This window comes from Apteryx mantelli, chromosome 2 (genome assembly GCF_036417845.1).
Source record: "Apteryx mantelli isolate bAptMan1 chromosome 2, bAptMan1.hap1, whole genome shotgun sequence".
NCBI lineage: Eukaryota > Metazoa > Chordata > Aves > Apterygiformes > Apterygidae > Apteryx > Apteryx mantelli.
In genome coordinates this window covers 147,988,635-148,010,857 of record NC_089979.1, presented here as the reverse complement: position 1 = coordinate 148,010,857, position 22,223 = coordinate 147,988,635, and the positions used below count along the sequence as shown (strand labels likewise).

Sequence of the window (22,223 nt, the reverse complement as noted above, 5' to 3'; positions counted from 1 at the left end):
CAAAAACTGTGATTGAAATTTGAATGCTAAGACAGAAGTCAAAAATGTACTGCTTAACTCTCAAAAGTCATAACTACCTTTACAGAAAGCTATGTAACCCAAATCATCCAGTTTCAACCACAAGTGGTAACAACCATCACTACCTGAATGAACTGTTTTCCTGGTGGAACCATTAGAAATCATACACCTTTTAAAATAAGCTATTCAGGGTACCCAAATGTGGGGGTTTACAGCTCCATTTAATTGAGACAAGAATTCATCTATACTATGTCTGCTGAAGTCAACAAGGCATTTCCATACAACAAATCCATGCTGTGTGTTGCGTGTGTTAAGATATATTTTAAAACACAATGTGTAAGATTTTCTGCCAGCTAGCAAATTCATTATTGATTCTCCTCATTTCCAGTTTTCTACCTATAAATAAAGCTAAGATACAAAGATATGAAGATTTTTTTATTTTAAAAAAATCACTTTTTTTACATGTGGTGCAGTAAGTGTAAGGTTGTAAGGATGCATTTGTAAGCAGAAGGAAATATTCAGCAGATCACAAATGGAAGTAAAGTTCAGTCATAACTTACCAATGACTGAGTTGCTTTCTTAGACCTCATTTTACAAAAATGAGACACAAAATGAAAGGCAAAAACTGGAATTTTGATTTGTTAAATATTAATATTTGAATTGCTGATCCCCCCAACAGTTGCATTCTAAATTTTAGTAAAGTGTAGTTTCCTGAGATTATGTAGAAATAAAATTAAACTCAACAGCTGCTAATTGTTTCTGTGATCAATGCTGCAAGTTGAAGTCCACGGATCTGCACTTATCCTGCCTTTAGCCAACATAATTAGGTCCTCATCTTGAACAGCAGCTTCTATAGCAAGTCCATTTCTTTTAATCTACTGCACAACTCCTGCTTGATTTTTATTATGAAAAGGTGATTCTAATGCACACAATGCTGAAACAATGTTTTTCCTCTTTAATAGGTACATCTATATAAAGAGCTGAATGGAATTCCATTTTATACAAACATTAAAGAATACAAAATTCTCATTTTATATTTCATTTTTAAAGCAAGTTAATTCTAAAGACCAAATTAGAATAACTGTTTGAAAGCAACAAAAATGTAATTTCTAAATACCTGAAAAGGTAAGTCCTCAGCTACAGTTTCTACAGGTATACTGGCTTTTGTCCACTGCAGATCAGGCAATCCTGAAATGTCACACAGTTTTTCCAAACTGCCATCCAGGACAGTTCTTTTAAAGACATAAAGCTGGGAATCCTGAGATAACTGATACCAAAATCTTACCTGTTGAAAGAATTTTTAATTAATAATTAATAATTTAATTCGCCACTGTAAAAACTTCATCATCAATCTGCAATATATTAAATATTAACTCACATACTTTGTAACACAGAATGACATACACACCCATAGGCCTAAACACAGCTTTGGTATAGAAGAAACAAATCTATAAAGCCATGGCATGCTGAGGAGCAGTATTATGTCCAAAAGTAAAACCATAATAAAAACAAAAAACATTTTTAAAATTTACTTTTAATTTGTATCTATCAGCTGATACAGATTGACTGATATGACCTCTCAACTCATTTTTAATTCATTTTTAGCTTCACCTTAGAAGCTTCTCAGAAAAAATTTTTTTTTTGCAAATACTGAGTACCAGGACAGTTTCAAAAGCATGTTAACCTCAGAGGTGTGACAGTTGAGGTATTTACATGAAAGAAGCCTTATGATCTTCTGTTTCCACGATCAACCTAAATGACAGATGTTTAAAATAACCTACTGATCTCCTAGAACAAACAGATTGATCAATGTATGGGAAGAAAACACAAAGTGTAGGTAGGTGAGACTATAAAAACTAGTTTGCCAAGCAGAAAAGATGAAAAAACAAAGGACTAACTCCACTATCCCTCCCCTGCCGGGAAGGGATCCCCCCTGCCTACAAGGGGAACAATACAGAGTATACCTGATGCCTTTAAATTTGTAAAATATTACCCAGAAAAAAATTCAGCTAATAGAACTGCAGGGAAGAAATGTGATTTTCAAAAACTGATTTTTTTTTCCTTCTTCTGAGTCCTTTCCTGCTTTTTTACATAGTAAGAGACTAAAATTCCTTCATCTGCAAACTCTTCACTTCCCTGCAGAGCCTTGATAATACCTGAATTAAAAAGTAAAAAGAGGCCTTTAAACAGGTCTTCCCACCCTGATTTTCCGTCCATCTTTATATGATCTTACACTGTGTATCTTGGATCCTCACACCACAGACAGGATGTTTCCTATACTTTTTCAGATTACACTAACTTTTAAACAACAGGGCTGATGAATGCAGACCATTTTAGGATAACAGCCAAATGAAACTACTGCATTATTTTGCAGGATGATAACAAATACCAGAAAATCTATCTTTGACCTTAGGACAACCACAGACTTCAGTGAAGCAGATACAGGTGTTATCCAACTTTAAGTTAGACAGAAGATGTAATCAAGCTTTTATTAGAGTAAGATAGCTAACACAGTAGACTCTACAGGTCCTGGAAAAGAATTATGTTAAAGACTGTAACAGGCAAAACAGTCTTCACTCACATAATTTTTGCTTTATTTAATCTATTGCCACACAATAACACAAACTTCCAATCACTAATTCGGGTATAAACAAACACTTAAGAAAACACCCTTCCTCCCCTTCCATCAGGATTAACTTAAGTCAAACATCTATTATGCCCCTTTCCAAGTCTTAACTTCCCGTGTATTCGCTGTGGATTGCACTCAGTCTGGCCCAATTCCTTTGGTGAGGCAACGGGTGGTGCAGGAGGTGGGGGTCAGTGCAAATCGGTTTCTTCCTGCAGCTCCTTCCTCCTTACTCGTTCCCCTCCTCTGCTTCTTGCTTCTTATTCATTTTCCCCTGCTCCAGCATGGGTCCCTCACAGGCCCCAGTGCCCTCAGGCGTGCCCATGCTCCAGCATGGATCATGCTTCATAGGCCTTTGGGGGCATCCCTGCCCGGGGGGGGGCCCCCGGCCATGGTCCCTCGGGGGTGACCCTGCCCCGGCGTGGAGTGCCTACTTCCAACAGCACATCCCCAGCCGTGTCCTCAGCAGTGTCTCTTCCCGTATGTCTCCTCCCTGCATCTTGCCAAGAGCATCTCCTCACATTTCTCCAAACATGTCTGTTTACATATCTCCTCCCCTTGAAGCCGCTGCTCTTTCTTAAGCACATTTGGGCAGGGGCACAGTGCTCCCCCGACCAGCTGGGTGGGTTGTTTAGGCTGATTTTGGAGCCGTCTGGAACCAGCTGTGAGCAGCACAGGAGGGTTCATGGCCTCTTCCCACACAGGTCACCCCTGCAGCCCTGCTACCCAAACCCTGCCCTTTACGCCCAACAGAGGAACAAAAAGATTTTCCTGAAAAGTACCACAGAGGAAGCTGGGTTTTTTATTTTGGATGCCAAATGTGTTTGTATTTACATACCTAACAGACAAGACCAAATTGCACACATCTTCCAAAAGCTGGTTGAAGATACTCCTCGCTTTCCATAATCTGCTTTATTTTTAACTATCACAGATTAAATGGAAAGTCAACCCACTCGACACACGTGCTGGCATAGAGTACTTTGAACCTAGCTGCAGTCTTCCAGGACCCTCCTTCTGAGTGCTACAGTACTAGGTAAAATAAATAACTGCACTGGAAAGCAACACTGAGTAACTTAGCCAGAATGGCTTTTTTTCGCACTTTGAGTTAACAAAATAGTTTAACAAAAGGCAAACCTGTCATCCAAAGCAGAACTTGAATATAAAAGTGCTCATTTCCAGAAGAATAAATCCACGTAAAAGCATAAGCATTAACTCAAGTATATATGATGGTCAAATTAACTTTTTTTTTTCTTTTCTAACACAACAGGGAAGCAGTAGTTATGAGTGCCCAGATTCTGATAGAAGTCTTTTCTTCAGCAAATTTTCACATTAACATATGCATTAAAGCTATAGATCTTTTTCCTCCTAGCAAGTTGAACAGCAGGACTGATGAATTTGAAAATTGCTTACGTTCAGAACATTAACTACTAACCTGAAAATCATTATGCATACAGATTCACTACTTTTCACATCAGGTCCTGAATTTAATTTGGCCATAAAATTGCCAAATACACCAAAGATATTACACTTTTGCTATGTGTGAACCAAGAATTTCCTTTTACTTATGTTCTGTAGTACAAGGTAGATCAGCAATTAATGACAGAAGCACTCTTTGTTGCAACACACGTCATTATTTTTTAAGCTCTGCTGCTTTCATGGTTGGTGGACTTGGCCTTTCAGTTTCCCGTAGCGCTTCTTTTTCTCCCACTCTTGAAAATTATGTATTGTACAAGATAATCTCAAAACCTATTAATAAATTGAAATACTTTCATGTGTTTTTTTTTTTCATCAGGCAGCCTAAGGGACACAAAGGAGCAGGTATACAAACATTTCTCAAAATTAGCTGTTTGAAGAACTATACTGTAAACAAACTAGAACCGAGTAAGGTTTGCGTTTATTAAATAGCTTTTCAAATGTAAATTGTTTGTTCTGTGTTTTCATTTCATAAGGAATCAAATAAAATTATCTTTACTCTCTATGGCTACATCTTCCACTTTAGGGAGATTACCATGTCCATTAATCTGCCATAGACAGAGAGCTGAGATCAGAAATTTGCTTCTACAATTCTAAAACCTGAGCTAAATGTAGATGTTTGTTAGCTGACAGCTGTAGAAAGACTCAGCTACAAAAAAAAAAAACACAGAAAGAAATTACTTCTGAGCTTCAATCACCAGTAAGGCACAATATAAAATTGTTATCCTTCAACTCCGATTTTTTTCTTTTAAACAACTGGAGCCAAAGAACTTGTAAAGCCATTAATAAGCATAGATCTCTTTATGTAGATCCCTTTATCCTCTCAGTGGGACATCCAACAGAGGGCAACATCACACATTTTTACACAGCATAATGCACCAATACATGTCCTAATGAGCAACCCCTACTCTTTGCTCCCTCCCAGAACTAAAAGTCTGCAGTGAAAATGTGGCAGAAAGCCAACCTTCCAGTCTCCAGAAACACTCTTTGCAGACTTGTATGGCTGGATAAGGACTCACACTCATTTTTACTGAGTCTGGGAACTCAAAATAACACAATACGTGCATACTCAAAATTTAAAAAAAGATTATAGTTAACTTTGAACTGCCGAAATGTATGCATATGATCATGGCATTTATGCTTATTTTGCATACAGACCAACCTCTACAATAGATCTAACCAGAAGGATTCATTGATTCACATACCAGTTGTGCCCAGCTCACCTTAAGATTCTAAGATCAAGTTCATCTGTACTCAAAAGCTGCTTATCTACTCAGTATCCAAGTCTATAAAAGAGAAATGAAACTGCCTGAGCCTTCAGGCAACCTTTGTTCTCGAATTTTTAAATCAGTATTCTCTGCTAACTATTCCAAATTAATTCCCTACTGTAAATTAAACAATGTCCCAAGTTTCTTCTTGTGAAGCCCTCAGAGTTTCAATAACATGGCAGCTGTGGAAACTGCCTAAAAATCTCTTCTGTCAAAGTGTCACTCACTCATTACTGGAGAAAAGTCACTTTAAAGTTAGACTATTTGTTGACGATAGTGAGAACAGATCTGAAAGGATTAGAATTTCCATTTTTATGGTTAGTTCAGAATGTTAGCAGACTGCTATTCAGCTTACTTTGAACTGGCTGAAAACAGTAAATTCTTTGCTGTAAAAATTTTATGTTCTTGATTTTTTTTATCCCAAATTGTGAAGACTGTTCAAAAAGCTGTTTTATGCCTAAAATATATATGTATACATTTCCAGGAAGGGAGGAAAGGTGTTAGGAGACCTGAAAGAAAAAAAAAGAAGAAGAAGAAGAAGAAAAAAAAAAAGGCCTATTTCTGTTTGGCTGAAAAGTTTTTGCCCAATTTCCCCTTCTATCTGTGTGTGTGGGGGGGGGGGGGAACGGCCTCCAGCTCTGGAGAGCTTCCATCCCATGTATGCTGGCCACACACAGAGCCACAGCCCTCAGTCTCCCTGCCTGCCCACCTAAGTTAAAACTGAGTGAGAAAAGGAGCCCAAATGCTCTAGAGAGCCACTGAACCCTCGGCAGTGCAGCTGGCTGCTGCCAGGCTGGGCGTCAGGTGGAGCAGCGCTAGCAGGTATGTCCAATAGAATCACAGAATGGTTGAGGTTGGAAAGGACCTCTGGAGATCATCTAGTCCAACCCCCCTGCTCAAGCAGGGTCACCTAGAGCACATTGCACAGGATTGCGTCCAGGCAGGTTTTGAATATCTCCAGAGAAGGAGACTCCACAACCTCTCTGGGCAACCTGTTCCAGTGCTCTGTCACCCTCACAGTGAAAAAGTATTTCCTCATGTTCAGATGGAACTGTCTGTGTTTCAGTTTTTGCCCGTTGCCTCGCGTCCTGTCGCTGGGCACCACTGAAAAGAGTCTGGTCCCATCCTCTCGACACCCTCCCTTCAGATACTTGTACACGTTGATAAGATCTCCTCTCAGCCTTCTCCTCTCCAGGCTAAACAGGCCCAGCTCTCTCAGTCTTTCCTCATAAGAGAGATGCTCCAGTCCCCTAATCATCTTTGTAGCCCTTTGCTGGACTTGCTCCAGTAGTGCCACATATGCCGTGCCAGCAGGTACGCTGCACAACACGTGTGCCACAGATGCAAGAGCCGGAAAGAATCACATAAGCCTCAAGGTTCAGAGCTCATCAGGGTCTTCCTGATATTCAAAGCCCAAATTATTGCCCCAGCAAGCAAGAAGTGATGAGGAGGGCATGCTGGAGCCTTCCTGAACATTAGCGAATGCTGGTCCGGCACAGCTCTGAATGGTACCATTCAATGCCTTCTGTGTTTCCTGCAGTAGCAATCTTTCCTGAAATTTGCAGAGCTTCTTATTTTACCCTCAATGGGGAAAATGGCCATGGCATGGGTATCTATTTTGTTTCTGATTCTTTACAATGCTATGATGAAATGCAAAGATTAAGCACTAAGAATGACAGCAAGCAGTTGCCTTTCAGTTGCTTAAAAGGCTTCTGCTCCTCAGCTGGAAGTTACAGCCATTCAGCTGAGAGAGCTAGTAATTGATTGACATGTGCAGTCCCAGTCAGGTACAATTTCAAATAAAACAGATTCATTGAAGCCAACACTTACTTCAGGTCTAACACTACTACACTAATAAGGGCCTAAGAAGCCCTTGTCCTGCTAGAAAAAAATTCTGCTATTGGTTGTGTCTCTTACATGCTGACATTGTTTTCTGATATTTTTATTTCTAAACAAGATTTTTCCTAAGTGAGTGTGATGGTGTGCTCCTTTCCCCCGCAATGTACTCTCTCCCCCTCAACTTGACCTCCCTGTAAACAGCATGTATGTAGGGGCTAGTTGAGCATGCACCAACTAAAGCCTGTCTAGTATGCAAATATGAGTCAATCATCTCCCCCTCATAAATGGGGGCAGCCCAGAGCCCATTGAGCTCTCCTGCACAGCAGCGGGCTGCACTGCAGAACCTCCTCTTGAGCAGGGACGCCTCTCAAGGTTACTCCTCGAGGCTGAGAGATTCCTTACCTGCGACAGATCCTCGATAAGTGATTAATAGCATGCTGAACTTCTGCGAACTTCTCGAAACTTTGCTGAGTTATATCTCTGATTAATTGTGCACATAATCCCTTAGACATAAACAGTTGACCAAATCTGGGACTAGGACTGAATCCAGCTGCACCTAGGCTTCTCTCCGAAGGAGTTTAGAAAGCAAGGGGGTCCTTTCCGAACCTCGTGACTCAATGGGAGGGTCTCCTTCACACACTCCTTTAGACATAAACTGTTGACCAAGTCTGGGACTAGGACTGGATTCAGCTGCACCTAGGCTCCTCCAAGGGGGAGTTTAGAAAGCAAGGGAGTCCTTTCTGAACCTCGTGACTCAATTCTCTGTTGCACATGCATCTGACCCTGTCCTTCATGCAGTAAATAACTGAGTGAACCTTGCCAGTCAAACCTCATTAAATCGTTCTTATTTACGATTGAACTTTAAGTCACTGTCTTACCGCAATAAACATAGTGCTGCTTCCCTCTTATGAGTGAAGTGCATCACTCCTTTCGTGACAGTGAGATCACAGTCTCTAGTCTATACTGATTTTCAAAAATTAGGCAACCAGTCTAAATTTTGGTATTTGTTTTCTTCAAAGCCTCTCTTTACCACTGAACACAAGAAAATGATTTTGCAATGCTTTCTCCATTTTTTCTTTTCTTCTCCATGACTTCTTAAATCAGAAAGCAGCATACAGTGGCAAAATAAAAATAAAGAGTAAGTACATATCTTAGGTTCTGCCCAGTATGGAGTAAGTTTTGAAAAGTTACAAAGTAGAAAACTAAAAAAGACTCAGGAAAAGGGAAAAAATATACTAAAATTGTACAATATCCATTCACTTTATTCAGTTGGCAAAAAAGATAAACAAAAATTCAGTTAAAAATGTTCTGTTGTAGTGTGTGTGTGTGAGTGTGTGTCTGCGCATTATATATATATATATATATATATATCACACCAGGGGAGATTTATTTAAGTTCTATTTTAAATCTGTGAATTTTGTTGAAAGTGCCAACATTAGTCAAAAAACGGTATTGATGTTTTTCATTTAAGGCTTTTCCATTGCTTAGTGCTTCTTGACCCGTTTCTTTCTGGTAGCTTTCTAGTTTGTCAGATCAACCACCATGCTGCTACTCTTGCATTCCTCTACAGAGCCACAAGACATTTGACAGAAAAACACTTTGAGGTAAACTCTCAAGCACTGCATTGATCAGCTTTTAAAAAACAACCTCCTCAAACCGTCAATTAAAATTTACTATGTGTTTGGAGCATGGTAGGTAATTCTCTCCAGTCACTTCAGCATAGCTAATCTGTATAATAACTTCAAACAACAGATCTACTGTTATGGATGTTTGAGGTAAAAGTATTTCCTGCTTACAGATGACAGAGTGATTCTTTCCCAGCTCTTGCTCGTAAGTCAGGCTGATTTGACTGTGAGTGTATATGGCCCTAACATTGTTGTTCAGCGATGTTTTTCCCAGCATACAAAAAACTGAAGTATAGCCTGCTGAGTCACCTTGTGGATGATTTAAACTGAATAATAATCAGATACAAACAAGGCAGCAAAAAGCCTGCTGCATCTCCCTCCAGCCAAAGAGTCAGTCTGTAACTCCTTCCGCCATTAATGAAATGGATTCAGTTTCTCTGTAAACAACTCTTATAGCAAGAAGAACACCATATATGGACATCAGGTGACTGATAACTTACAAAAGTGAGGACAGTTACCTGACAACAGGAAAGTCCAGGGGACAGCTTGATGAGGAAAGGGCTCCCCAAGTAAGCCATGGCCATTTCGGTGTTCCTCTGTTGTGATCCATCAAAGTAAATGTATGCTCCTGTAAACAAATTCAGAGAAATATGTCCAGTGGCAAGTAGTCACCTGAGAAAATTAACTCTCTCTTAAAGGCCTCCTCAGGCACATGGACCTCATTCATACACCTAAACACATGGAATGGCATTCCTTTCAATTCAGCCTCAGTAGGTTCGGTTCATCCTCTCTAGGAGGATGTTGTAATAGACTGTGACAACTAGTATCTATATAGGTAAAAGACAAAACAGAGCTGCTAAATGCTCCTGCTGTTCCTCCCCAGTAAAATTAACATGCTATCAGTCCACAGATGAGGAAAGAAGGGGAAGGAAAAAACAGTAGTTCAGCAACTTGGGTAACAATTGCTAAGGCTATCCTGTCATGGTGCCTGCAAGCACTTAAAGCTGAGGAAATATATACAGAGCACTGCAAAACAAGTTCAAATGCTGCTTCTACAAGGGCTTTACTGTGCAGAACATATTCCACTGGATTCATTCTTTCATCTGCCTTCTTCAGGCAAAAGTCTTAAGACCTCAGTCCCCCAAACACAAATGTGACCTCCCATCCCCTCTGCATTCCCTGCCTCTCCACTCCCAGCGCAGTCATGGTCTGAGCTGGAACACAGAGCGCCCAGGAGATCAAACAACACACAGCTCAGCTGGGATCCCTAAAAGACACATACCCATTGGCTTAAATAGCATCACAAGTAGAATTTAGAATTAAAATTAATTTCCTTTAAGATACAGTATTCACTCTCAGCACAGCACAACTGATTTTAAGCATGCTAACAATGTTGCAAATCATGGGAGCCAATGGAAAAAGCTGTGTTTTCTCATGGGGTCCACAGACTGACATTGTTGTCTGTGCTAGTGGGGATGAAAGCTTAATTAAAGATCTAATCTGAACTCTGTCAAATGAACTGCCTTTGGATTTGAACTACAGCAGATGTGCTTCAGACAAAGGTAGGAAAGGATAAACATCTTCAAGGGGCCCTAAAACAGCATATTTTGAATGCCGTCAGTGCTGCCTTCACTGAATACTGAGACTTTTTCATGAAACTCTATGCAAAATAACACTAAAGGCTCAGTCTTGTTTGCACATTGATATTATACTTATTGCCTTACATCTTGGAAAATCAGCTATTGTGCTGCCACAGCCATACTCCTTAGCCATTTATTTCCCATGGATACGTAATGAAGCAGAGGGTTAGGTCCAGCCCCGAGTGAATAATTACATAGATTTACCAAGACTGGCACAAAGAGATGACCGTTACAGCTTCTTGTACAAACAGGCATGCTGCACTCTGCAATGCAAGGGCAGCTCCCCTCGTTGGAATGCAAGGGTACTTCAAAGGAGATACTCTTTTAATTTGCAGCTGAAGCTCTGCAATAGCCTTGTTAAGATCTTCATTATTCAGATTTTGCTGCTGTCCTCCCCAGGAGAGAAGAGATATGAACACTCTGCAGTATTACAAGTAACTACTGGAACCTAAAGGACTGTATCCCTGATTTAATGTTGGCAAAAACTTGCTAAAAGAACCTCATTCTCATTCCGTAAAGAGAGTAACTAGCATATAGGGGATTTAAAAGCCTTGATGTGGTTGACACAGGGCACAGGGACAGATGGGTATAAAACTACCTCTGAAAGACCTTTGCACCAACTTATGTGGGGGTCCATCATTACTAGGGTTGGGAGGGTTGAGCTGTACAGTAACTTACAGATCTGCTTAGTAGACACTTCAACCTGCAGCCTACAACTCTGTATGTACAGAGATATGAATCTAATTTGAAGTTAGTTGGTTCAGGTACCAAAGCAGGTTAAGTGCAGAAGCACATAGATCAGTCTGGGCTAATTTAACGTGCTTTTTAGTATAGCAGACTTTTTAGTACAGCATAGTATAATATAGCATAGCAGATGGTTCTTCAGGCAGCCTTCAAGGACTACTACACTTTGGTTGTACTACACCTCAGGCCTCTTCAGGACCTAGAATAATCAATGTGAGAAAGACATATCCTAGGGCCCTTCTCCAGAGCTGTATTTGGAAGCTGTGACTCTTAGTTCTCTACTAATGGAATGCAGTTTGAAGGGAATGCAGTAAGGCAGACCCAGTGCCATTCACTCTAGAGTGACAATAAAATTAAATATCAAATAGCTACTCAGAAAGTGAGCAGCAACTCTTTGGTGCACTTCCCTGCTTGGAGACCAATGGAAAAGATGGTATATGATCATGCAGTTATAGTTAAGACATAGCATGCATACACATGCTCAAACTCCTCTACATTTGCTCAGGCAAATTTTAATCCTGGATTTCCTTTACCTTTGAATGCTTGTGGTGCAATGGTTATATTTCACATTCCTTTAATGTGAGCATATGAGGTCTGGTTGTGACATAATATATACCATTTTTAAAATTCTTGTTCTGATCCTTGTCCTACTCAAAGGGATATTAGACTGTAACCCAGATTTTAAAGCAATCTAATCTGCTCTGGAAGCAGCATAATACATACATTTTAATAAATTAAACCCATAGAATATTTGCCAATATTATTTGACAATGACAAACATGCTAGGCAGTTTCAGTGTTATGTAGCACACCATAATATCTTTTTCATTCTGGAAAAAACTTTAAAACAGTCCTCTGTTGGAATCAGCTTTTTTCAGTTGAATGCATTTTATAGCAATTATGGGCTCGTGGTGGAATAACTGTTCAAAGGATATTACACTTGCTCTATTTGTCCTGGACAAAACTGATAAATTTATCTGCACTCTACAAAAAGCTGCAGTGAAAATTTCATCCAATTATATTTTCAGGAATGACTTCTGAGTAATACAAAGGTGTTTATTGTATACGCGAACAAAGTTGTCTATGTCAGTTCAATCAGCAGTATCTGAAAAAACTGAAAGCAGCATCAAATCTCACACCTCATTGATGTCCCAGCAAAAAGTGATGGTTGCAAAGGCACAGTAAGCAAATTACAAAGATGAAATCTAAGAAAGAGCAGGGCTGAAAGACTAGCTCTCTGTATGTTACCTATGTTAGGTAGTATACATTTTTTAATCTAAATTCATCAGTCTGATATCCTTTTACAAGTATGAACACTCATCACAGAAGGAGAAAAATAATTAAAAAAAAAATCTCACCATGTCCCGTATTAGTTGTATGATCTCTGTCAGGGAGTCTTGTGTCGAGGGGAGCCTGTCCTTTCATTATATTCCACTGAGCATCAGCTGTACTTAGTGGCTTCCATCCACAGAAGTCAGTCTCGAAACTACACATAGTATAATTAGCTATTGTGAGAAGAACAACAATAAGAGATCATTAAGTTGAGTCTGATGCAACAATTTAATGTCAAAACTATTGACATTTTATGTTTGGATGTAAAACGAGTTTTATCAAAGAATCACTGGTATGTTTCACTGAAATTTGTGTCACTCAGCTAGGAAAAAAGTTTTAAGATACAGGTAACAGATCAAGCAGGCCCTTCCATTCTTAATCATCAAACTCAGAACTGTAAAAGAAACCACCTGGAAAAGAACCAGCTATATCCTGATAAAGATGAGGCCTGTAGACAGGCTCCCAATAGATTGTGAATTTGAAGTTATATATTTTTAAAAAATGAATTTTACTGGAAAGTTTGCCATGAATGTGGGGTAAAAATTCAAATGTATCTAGTGCTTTAAACCCATTGAAAGTAAAGATGAATTAAGCTTATGTTTAAGTTATTTTTGAAATTAGATTTAAATTTATTATTTACTTAGGTCTTCTGTAAATTTTTATTGCCATGTAAAACGCCGCTCAATTGCAATCAGATTTTCTCAGTTGATATAGATTAGATCAACATAAATTGTATAACACTTTCACATTCTGTTTCATTTCTTGAGCTAAATTAATGCTTTTGATAATAAAATATTATAATCTGTGTGAGTTTTATTTCCCAGTCCAGAACAGCTTCACAAAGTTCTGCACTTAATTCTTTGGGTCACTTACTACAATTGTAAAAATTACTTTGGAACTGTACATGGCAGTCTCCAGACTTCATGGCACATTTATCCCATTATATCAGCCTCAGACATGTTTATATGTATTACTGCAATTTTCAGATTTTACAAATACAAAATGAAACACAGCTTGCTGAAGCACCACAGTAGTTATATTCTGTAATAATGTTCTTCCTGTTATAAAGAGGTTATTCGAGCCATTAAATCCCAAGGTATGAAATAAATTACAATATCAGTATCTCTTAACTAGATTCACTATATAACATTAAAATTCAACGGAGTATGCTTTTTCCTATTTAGTGCAGTATATTAGTTAAACATTAAACTTATTTAACTTATTTAACTACAGAATGCTGTTGCTTTTGACAAGATATCTTGTTAATTAGACTTCAATTCATAAAACATTAAGGTAGAATATGCAAATTGATATCCAAGTCTAAGCTGTTGCGCTGTATGCTAATTAAATACAATGTCTAGGCATTGTACTAAGCAGTCTTTATATAACCAGTGTGACACAAAAAAAGCAAACACTCTTTGCTTAAACAGCTCTTTTCTCTGGCCTCCTCAAACCCTGCTAAAGGCCTTCTGCATAAGCAGCTGACTGAAGAGACTGCATAGTAATATCCAAAAAGACATCAATAAGTGACCACATATAAGGAACTTACTCTGGTACACACTAACACATCAAAAGCCTGTTCTTAGAAGGAAAACCCCAGGCCAAAGTTAAAATAACTCTTTAAATTTGAAAGCGAAATCAAGATGGCACTAATGATTAATTCATATAGATAATGTATCTTACTGTGGATCTCCCTCTCTCTCTCTCTCTCCTTTTTTTTTTTTAATGTGTATACTTAGAACCACCAGAAAAGTCACTATGGCCATATTAATAACAGCACCTTTCACATGCTGATGACATCAGATCTGTTGTCATTTAATCTGGCTCAATGCCAAGTTAACAGTTTTTCACTGGATCATAGTGAAAAGCTGACCAATTAAACTATATTTAAAATTGTATACTAATAAAGTAGGCAAAGCAGCAAGGATGTGCTAAAGACCAAAGCAAATCACTGTCCTTGCCAGTCAACAGGAAAGGGGAAGCATGGTGAAATAATTATCTTTTACATTGACAGCCAATAGTACAATTTTTCAGCATCGTTATTTTGCCAGGAGATGGCTCCAAATTCTTTTACCTAAGAACACTTGGTTAACATCATCCCTACCTTTGTTACCTAACAATGAAGACTAGATGATTTGAATGATACCATGTGTAGATATGAGCACTTTATGATCGTATAGAGGCACTGACATCCCTGTGTTCACATAATGGAGTCCAAAACACATGTAGAGGGAAAACTTTGCCCACACCACATTGAGATAGACTCCCACAACACTGGCCTACTGCAAAAAGTCTTGCACAAGGCTCCCTTAGTATCTGTGGAGATGGCGACAACTGAAAATGTGGTTCCAACTTGATATATAGAATTTCTTGCTCTGAAGACTAGTTAGTTTTTGAGAATATGCCTAAGCTGTGAGTTGGTTCTCAAGTGAACTGTGAAGTATTTGGTTCATGCTGCTGAAGCCCAAAATTATAATGAAAATATCCCGCTATAGTTGAGACCATCAAAATTTATATTATTGAAACCACCAAAAAGCTTTTCAGGAAAACTGCTCTAGATTAACAGTAAGGGTGAGGTCCAAAGGGCATGTACCATGAATGGACCTCATTCATGATCTTAACTATTTGCGCCCCTTGTTGATCTAAAATATTCTTTAAACCTCTGGTCTTTAATAATACTCATTGCAGCTACCTTGTCAGATTAGTGAAAGGTGCAAGATGAAGACTGAAGATTCGTTTTATTTTTATCCAGTTGGAGGCTGGGGGAGAGAAAGGCTTGAAATACATCTGCACTAACATTCATAATTATATTATGTTAGGGAAAGCAAATACATTCAGCAATAGTCAGCAAGTAAGATAATACCTCCACCCATACTGCCATTCCATTTTTACAATTCAAGTAAGAATTTCAACTTTTTGATAAACACCCTCAACATTAGGCAATTCCTGAATAAAATGTATGGATATATTTAGAATTTGCTATAGTGGGACCTTATTAATGACATTGCTCTTTGTTTCTTTCCAAAACATCAGAAGATCTCAATGCTGTCAAGTATCTTTGATTTTAGCCTTGCACATTATTTTCTCTCCAATAAAAGGTACTCTCTGGTTGTCAAATGGCAAGCAATCAAAAATCGCCCCACAACACCCAAAAGAGACAGATTAGAACAGAATGAGAATAGAATGACAAAAAAAGATACATTATGCTGAGAGAGTGCATAGCCATTATTATGAAATGTAGACAGAGCTGGCAATTTCTTATGAATTCCCATGTTTTCAGTTGAGTTTAATATCACCTGAAATTAAATATTCAGTTGTAAATTCATTTTATGGGTAACTTTCTCAGGTTTTATATATAGAGATCTGTACATATATATAAAGCTCTTTCCATCCACTGTTTCAGATTAAAAGTTGGAGGGAAAATCCACATAAAGATTTTACTGAAGTCAGACTGTAAAAAGGTATTTCAGATTTTAAAAACAAAATTGACAACTTTAATGGCCAAATTCTAAAACGTTCACGCTTTAGAATGCAAAGAATTTCAAATTTCCCCTTAGCTGGCTTTTGTGTCAGTCTTAAGTGATGAAGTGATAAGTTGAAGTCATAAGCATCAGGGAAGTTATAGTGGCTTGCTTTTGTAAAGGTAATGGTTTTCAAAACTACAAAAATGCTTTTAAATTCTTTGTTCTTCCCCTTTTCACCGAGGAGACATCCAAACTTTGAGACCTGCTGTTTGTTAAAACAAGGTAGCATTGGTATATTCTTGGGAGAATTCTGCATTTAAAACAAAAATGTTAATATGCATTCCTTTTGTTTTGTTCCTCAACACAGTAGGAGAGACTACAGTAGGTAAGTTTCCTTGTTACATCATCAAATCCAGAGTTCTGCATCCAAGAAACCCTGCTCCTTTTCTTTTTCCAGGGATAATACCGAGCCAGCTTTTTCTAATACTTAAGATTTAGAAGAAAATGTATAAAGTGGTCTATTTTTTGAAGACACTTGCAGTGGAGAGAGACATGCACACACAAAAAGACACAACCCAAAATCAAATCATTTAACCCAATCACTTTTTCTATTCCTAATTGAGTCTGAACTCAACTATAAAGGCACAAAGAACACTCATAGTGTTGTTTTCTGAAGAAAACAAATTCCAGCTCTAGTTAAGTATATGCAATAATGCTGGCAATAAATTTTAGATGCTAATTTTTTTTTTTCTACTGCACCTGAATATTTAAAATGACGAACTCTATAGAAACATCCAATCATCATGCAGAGAAACTGAGCAAAAGGCACTTACCAATTCCAACTGTTCTACCATAAGTAGTTTACGGAAATTAATATGAAAATGAAATGCTTCATGTTAATAAACAAAAATGTAATAAAGTATTAATATGTTAGGAAACAGCTAGGCTGTAAATGCAAGTGAAATCCAATTGCCTGAGTTAACAGCTTGACTTTAATTTTATCCCTCCTTGATTCTAAAAGCTAAGGGGTGCTTGCAAATGTTTAATCAAGTTTGAAAAAAAATTCCACACTTAATTTGACACTCAAATCCAAGTGAGACAATTTCTCAGCATATTTTTTCACTGCTTAAACATTAATAAACTCCTTTCCTGTCAAAACAGTGCATAATTTTCATTATAAATAGCCCTTTTCAATATTTGTATTTGGACCTTCTAAGTGACAACACAATCTGTATTTTCTGAGGAGCTGTACTTCAGTTATGTAAGTTACACAGATGGGAGAGCATATTCCAGATATATTATGTTCCTTCCTATTACATCTCTTACCACCATGGCTTATGTTATTTACTTCCTGTGAAGATTTCACTGGATTCAAACTGCAGAAAGATATTCCACATTCTGAAAGCAAAACTAGTGAATCCTCATTTATGGACATGCATCTATTTGTAGTTCAACAGAAGAGGAAGGAAATTAAAAGAAAGACAACCACTTGTTTTCCTCTTAATAGCAAGCCAAATTTGAAATATAATCTATTTTTTCTTGTGGGTGTATCAACATTTCTCAATTGGTCAAGGATTATTATACCAGTTCTGCAAACAATGACAGTGGGATGTAACCAGAAGAAAAACGTTCCCCAAACTCATCTACTTCAATTTAAAGAAATAAGTGTTCACTAAAACTATAAATCATCAATGTGAACCAATTTGCCACATTTTCTTAAATAACTAGCAAACAAAGCATATACTCCAAGAGCACTAGGAGGTTAGCAGGAAATGTTTTCTATGTCTAGCTCATTCTACCTATACAGCTCCTCTTGATCCTTATGGGGAAAAACAGAGCAGTACTCTCAGCTCAGCTGAGTTACCAGCCAATTAACATTGCTTCAACAATTGCTATACAGCAGTAAAAGAAACATATTTTTAAAATTATTCAAATTTCCTTTGTTCCACATACTTTCTATTTAAAATGATACAAACCTTAGGTAGGCCTAAAAATATCTGATCTATTATTGGAGATGCAGAAGGAAATCAGAAGAGTTAAACTGAAGACAGATGTTTTAAGGAAGCTTCTAATTAGACTTAATAAGAGGAAGGTGATGCTCTTTCAGAAACAGCTGTAGGATGTCACACCCCAAAATCATTTTGCATCTCCATGAATGCTGATGAGCAGGTAATTTCCAGAAAGAATACTACAAGCGTGATATCACTTGAAAACAGCAAGTGCTTCCTAGATTTCTTGCCAAGTAGCTAGGAATCCTAGCTAGTGATTTATTTGAAATTCTTATTATATGTATTATGCATGTTATGTATAAATAATAAATAATAGTAAGCATAAAGCTTGATGTTTTCATCATTTGGCATGCCATTTAGTGAAAAAGTTCCTTTATGTTAGATGAGGAAAAAAAGAAACATCAGCTTGAAAGGGTTTCTTTATCCTTCAAATGATCTAAGAACTGTATTTCATTTTCTCCATTTTGAATAAATTTACTAGGATTTGATTATTTATTAGCCTTCATTGTGAACTAAGAAATTTAGAATTGATCTCAAATAAGTGATGTCAAATAAGATGTAATGAAAATGTAGAATTTAATATTAAAAACATTAATTTAACAATCTGCTCACTTCATTAGATCCATTGATTTCGATGAAACTACTCAAGTAAGCAGTTAGGCATGTGCGTGTTTCCAAGAAAAGTTCCTTACTTTTCAAAGACTTTAAATTCTTATATGCTTATTTTGTTATATATATACATACATAAATGTGCAGAGACTAAACAGAAAGTTAGAGAAGCATTCTAAAACATACTTATTTGTTCTTGTAATAAATTGCATTTTATAGGACCATTAGTGTCAAGTTAACGTGAATGAAGAGAAACATTATTTTTCCTCCTGTTTTAATGAGGCAAAGAAAATCCTCAAAGAACAGGAAGATCCTTCATATCGCTAGGTAACAGCTGCCTGCCTGTGTTTTCATTCAGTATGGAGATATGCCAGCTCTGTATCATGAGAGTACTTCATCAAAGGAAACTATTGAGGATGTGTCCAAAGATAGATGCCAAGATACATTCAAGAATATAGGCCAAAATATGCACTACTGTACCAGATAGGAATTTTAACTTGAAATTAATGTGAAAAAAAGCAGTGCACTCAAAATATCATGGGGGACAATTTCAAGATCATGTGGCAAATGTATGTAGTGGGAGGAAAGGTTAAACAAATGACACAAGTAAAGGACAGTTTGTACTTTAGGTCTCTTCTGTTCTGTTTGCAGAAACTGTCAGAAAGATGAATTTTCTAAGCAGACCAAACTGTTGAAGAGCCAATCTCCACCCTTAGGGTTATCTTTTCAGGAAGAGTCCATGAGGTATCCAAGACAACATCAGCCATTAAAATGGACCAATTTTAAAAACAATCACTATTATTTTAAATATAGTTATTTTTCCCTTTTTCCTCTCAGCCAGCAGTCATCAGAGTAGCGTATAAACTGCTATGAGCCACTTATATTTTAGAAAAGCAAGTTTTTGCCCTTTTTTGAGAGGACTGACATACTTTTGTTCTCTGACCTAACAAGATCGTGCATCTTTAATCTGAGAGTCCTTCAACACAGTGAAGCACATAATCTTTATGTGTCAGGTTAAACTGAGTGTGGTATTTTCTTTACATTAAAATATACCAGGAATCAGTTGAAAATCAGTGCCACACGGTAAACCGAAGTCAACCACAGAGGCAGCAGTAGAGAGTGGAAGGCTAAGCAGTGAAATCAAAGAGAGTTTTGCACACACTGGGACTCCCGTTAGTCCCTGCCACAACACCTTAATTTCGGTGGTGCCATAAAACACAGTTCTGGGAACTCCAGGCTATTCTAACTCTTCCTTTGCAACCTTTCTTCTGCCTACTTTCCAGTTTTTCTGACTCTTCCACATGAGCATGAAGGAAGCAATATTCCCAAGAATGAGTTCCACCAAGTTCTTGCTTTTACACTGTAATTCTGAGTACATATCTAGGCTACTCGCTTCTCTTTCAGTTGCAGAATGATGATGTCCAGTGTCTGAGGCACAGAAGTGAAAATAAAATGAAAAAGTGTAATAGATTGTGTACAAAATATATTAGCAAAAAAATTACCTGTAAGTGCTTAGGATTACTTTTATTTTCACTTTGTGCAGTAACAGCTACTCCTCAACTAGGACAACTAATTTTCATCCCTTTTTTAAATCTCAAAATTATTCTTCTAGATTCCTGGTCAATATTCACCACTATTTTTTCAGTTGGAACCCTAAATCACTGAAAAATAAAGTTCAGTGAATAAAGTACTATTCACTTTCTCTCCATTCCTCTTCCTAAAGCATATGAGAGAATTCTCCATACTCCTGCCAGCAAACACACAGAGTTAGCAACATAGAATCAAGTCCTGCAAAAATGAAAAACACATCTCAAACAGGAAAATCCTATAGATGTTAACATTGATTTAGATTCCACCCAGAAGTAAAGCAGTATAAACCTTCCTATTTAAAATACTATTTCAATGTTTGCTCATATTACCTGTTTCAGAGATGGCTCCTGCATGACTGTTTAAGTGATTGAAAAGATTAAAGGTTCAGACTGCAAGGTAAAAAAAGCTCATAGTCAAAAAGAGTTCCTAAAGTTTTCTCAAGGAATTTTTTTAAAAAAACTATCAGTGTCCTCCATCCTGCTACTTTGAGTGCACACAAAATTTTAATTTGCACCTCCCAGCAGCAATGTATATCATTACCAGTATCCAAAGTACGTGCACAGTTTTTATCTGCAACGTACATTTAAGGCTCAGAGTGCTGCTGCCACTGGCAAATACACATACAGATGTATGCCATATAATATTCATTTTAGAAGCCACAGCAGCTCTAAAATTACTTTCACGTGGAGCTATAAAAGACTTTGGAAGTATTACAGATATCTTCCAGTAATTTAAAATTTTTTTTCTCTTTATTACATAGTTGAAGACATGGCTTATGAGCAACTTTCAAATAAAAATAATGTGGCTAAGTTACAGCTCCTGAACTATAGCTGTCACTACATTAATATTACTTTAAAACCAATTTATGGGGGAAATATATCATCATGCAAATATTATATCACCAAATGCATTTTCTCACATTAACTCATAGACAGTCCAAATCAGAGAAATATTCAAACAACAAATCCCAAGGCAAATTTCAGTCTCTCTCAAAATTAGGGAAGTACAGGTTATAAACATTATATGTAAGGAATATATTTAGCCAAAAATATTCAAAATTTTGTGTTTCTGCAGCTACTTAAAAAATCAGCATCTGGATCCAAAACATATTGCTAAGGCCAGAAAGATAGAAATAGAAAGAAGCGGAAAGAAGAAAAATGCACGATAGCAGAATGTGCTGTGAACATCGTCATGAATCTGTACATCATTAAAGTCCAGGAACAAAGCTGTCTAAATAATAATTGTAAATTTTTGAGCCATTTCTTGGATACATCTGGTCAGATGTCACAATACCCTTCAGCATCATGTCTTCCTAAAGCAATGCGATTTACTTACAGCAAGCTGCTGGAGCCTCATCACTTCCATCGGAACAGTCTGGGTGGGAGTCGCAAGCTGCCCCTCGTTCGATAGCCTGGCCATCAGTGCAGCTGAATTTGTCTGAGGAGCAGAAACCTGGTGACTCTGGTAGCGTAGTGTCCATGAGCTGGATGTTATTCAGACAGATAAAACCTGCTCTGCTCTGAACTGCGCCTTTAAAAGTAAGCTGTGGATTGTTACAGTTAAAACACTTGCATTAACAAACAACAGAAAGAAGCTGATCTTTTGTTCCACAGAAGAGTAAAGCCCTGGGAATGCACTGGGAGCTTTCTATGATGAAGCTTTTATAATAATGCCAAATTTAAAATTGGAAGCTAAAATTTTGTATGCCTACCTCAGGTTGAATTTTTTGAAAATTTTTTGCTAAAATGGTTCAACAAGTTGTAAGAGTGAAGTTAAGCAAAAGCCTACCATAAAGAAAAACACTAAATCTCATAACCATATGGCTAAAAAGCTATAATGGCTCTACACTTTGGAGGAAGGACCTAAAATTTAGTGTCATAAAGAACCTGTGAAGATTTTCTTGAATCTACTTCAAAGTCCCTTCAAAATCTCATTTTGCAGATACTGAAAGAAAAATTTTAGGTTACACTCATATAGGTGAATAAAA

At 37.4% G+C, this 22,223-nt stretch overlaps 1 protein-coding gene across 1 annotated transcript in view; it reads right to left on the bottom strand.

Annotated features, from left to right (window-relative positions):
- Positions 1 to 22,223, bottom strand: part of MALRD1 (MAM and LDL receptor class A domain containing 1) — a 303,969-nt gene that overhangs the window by 249,388 nt on the left and 32,358 nt on the right. Inside the window, exons 9-12 of the mRNA XM_013949322.2 lie at positions 21,572 to 21,779; positions 12,591 to 12,737; positions 9,368 to 9,477; positions 1,136 to 1,303 (exon numbers count right to left, since the gene is read on the bottom strand). Of these exons, the coding sequence (XP_013804776.1) occupies positions 1,136 to 1,303; positions 9,368 to 9,477; positions 12,591 to 12,737; positions 21,572 to 21,779 (633 nt within the window). The remainder of the gene's footprint in view (positions 1 to 1,135; positions 1,304 to 9,367; positions 9,478 to 12,590; positions 12,738 to 21,571; positions 21,780 to 22,223) is intronic.